This window comes from Montipora capricornis, chromosome 3 (assembly GCF_036669925.1).
Source record: "Montipora capricornis isolate CH-2021 chromosome 3, ASM3666992v2, whole genome shotgun sequence".
NCBI classification, from domain to species: domain Eukaryota; kingdom Metazoa; phylum Cnidaria; class Anthozoa; order Scleractinia; family Acroporidae; genus Montipora; species Montipora capricornis.
Genome location: NC_090885.1, coordinates 59420006 through 59422479, shown reverse-complemented (window position 1 = coordinate 59422479; position 2474 = coordinate 59420006). Strand labels below are relative to the sequence as shown.

The 2474-nt window shown below is 39.3% G+C and overlaps 1 protein-coding gene across 1 annotated transcript in view; it reads right to left on the bottom strand.

The window, feature by feature from the left end:
- Positions 1–348, bottom strand: part of LOC138040662 (uncharacterized) — a 1791-nt gene extending 1443 nt beyond the window's left edge. Inside the window, exon 1 of the mRNA XM_068886346.1 lies at positions 48–348. Within this exon, the coding sequence (XP_068742447.1) occupies positions 48–348 (301 nt within the window). The remainder of the gene's footprint in view (positions 1–47) is intronic.
- Positions 349–2474: the final 2126 nt, after the last annotated feature.

The window sequence follows — 2474 nt, the reverse complement described above, 5'->3', positions numbered from 1 at the left end:
AAGTGTCCTGGACTGAGACACGAACTACACACCCTTTTCTCACCCACCAGGTTTTGTCGCTGGCAGAGGGTCAATTATCTGAATTTCTGTGAGGTGTGCGAATGTTGGTGTGGTCTGAGCTTCATAGAGCTGACTGGCTCTCTCAGCCCATTTTGCTCTGAAGTGGATAGGGAGGCGGGCGACAATCTTCCCAAGAGTATCCATCGAGTTAAGATTGCTAGCGTTCCCAAGCTGGGTAGATCCGAGGAGACATGTTTCCATATCACGAGCAAGCTGGGACAAGATCTCTGGATCAGGATTTCGGATTGGAGGCCCGCTGACCACCCTTTCAAGAAAAGCCCGAGTCATTACATGCGTTTGGCCAAAGTTCCTTTGTAGTACCTCCTTAGCTCGCTTGTAACCTTCTTCAGGGGGCTTAATAATTCATTGTTCAACGGCTTGTCGTGCTTTACCTCTGCAATACTGAACAAGGTAACTCGAAAAGCGTTTTTACTGGCAAAATCAGTTGCTCTTGAAACATTTGTACAATGTTTTCAGTTCAAAATTTTAAGCGACATCTTATTTTTAAATACCCGATTAGCTAAAATCGAAAGGATTCGAAGTGATCTTTGTTCGTTTTGTCAGACCTCTCCAGAAACATTAGAACATTTCTTTTATCGATGCTCCTTTTCAACAGAATTTTGGAGTAAATTTGAAAACTTTTGGTTAACAGTAGCCAGGAAGCAAATAAAACTGGATTATATTAACATTATATTAGGAATATTAGATCAGAGATCTAACCTGCTCAACTACCTCATCATTCTAGGTAAACTTTATTTATGGAATTGTCGTAAAAATAAACAAATCCCTCTCTTTTTGCCTTTCGAAGATGTAGTCAAGAGAAAATATGAAATTGAAAAGCTTATAGCCTCTCAAAGCATCGCAAACTTAAAATATTTTCAGGCAAAATGGAACCTTTTTCTTTGAGTAACAATCATTGACAAGTTTTCTTTTGGTAAAGGAGTAAGTGCTGCTTGTGTAATCAGTGTAATTAGAGTAAAATGTAGAGTAAGATTTGTTTTATCAGTTGTGTAGGCAGAGTGTCTGTAGTATTTGTAGTGTTTGTAATCGTAGCGTAAGTAACGATTGTATTGTAAGTAATGTTAGTAGTGACGTAAGTATTGTAAGTAATGTAAGTATTGTAAATGATGACATTAAAAAAAGAGTCACACCAAAAAAAAAAAAAAAAAAAAAAAAATAAAATAGCGATGCCTAAAATGTTAGAGAAATAGTTCGAAATACATGAAAGCAAACAAATGCAAAACACGATAGGTACCTCATGCAGTAGGAGATTTCCGAGAAATAAACCAGCTCACAAGAGATTTGCAAAACAACTTCCACACATTACATTTCGGGAGAGGACAAAACGAGGAGCCCTACTCCACGGAGAGCCCTATTGAGTACCCAAATGGAGTACCGCTAAAAATCATCTATCGGTCAAATTTAGTTAAATAACACCATGGCGAGGTATTTAGATGTATATACCGTACCTTTATTCATTTTGAACCTTTCAGCTCTCTAATTGTTACAGTTTGATGCAGTTCGCGAATTGGCCGCCATCTTGAAATTTCCTTGGTATCTCATGTATCCCTAATTATAGTGTATTTAACTTTTTTGTGAAACAAACGCGTACATTGTATACCCCTGTATGCCCATAAAGGCCTGTGTATGCCCATAATATACCAATGCATGTACCTGTAATGTACAGTGTATACCCATATATGCCCATGTATGCTGCTGTGTGCCCATATATTCCCATTGTTATCTGATGAAATTACCGTGTGCAAATGAAGTTTTCTATCCATTCTATACGAGAATACATGGGCATACACGGGCCTGTATGGGTATTCAGGAATATGTGGTTTTGTATGAAGTATGAATATTTGTCTAAAATACACTATAATGAGAGATACACGAAATACCTACGAAACTTCAAGATGGCGCCCAATTCGTGGACTGCATCGAATTGTAACAATCAGAAAGCTGGAAAGCTCAAAGTAACTAAAGATATGTACATCTAAATGCCTCACCATGTCGATAAAGAATTTAATTTGACCGATATAATGATTTTTAGGGGTACTCCATTTAGGTACTCCATAGGGTACTCCATGGAGTAGGGCTCCGCTTTTTGTCCTCTCCATAGAATTTCCAGGTTTCAAAAGCGCATGGCAAGAAAAACTGTCCGAGACTATCATGGGCAATTCCGTAGGCCAGCAATGCATACAAACTAGATCCTACAGGGCATGAAAAGTTTTTCTCCCAATGAAAATGTCATCCAGGGGTTATCCGTCCTTGGTCCCTTCACTAACTTCAGGCAGTGTGGCCACTGGTTAGGACGCTTGCCTTGAGATCCGGAGATCCCGGGTTCAAGACCCGTTCTGACCACTCGTTGAATTTGATCCTGGTAGTCCCTCAACTTCCCAGCTGCACTTGTA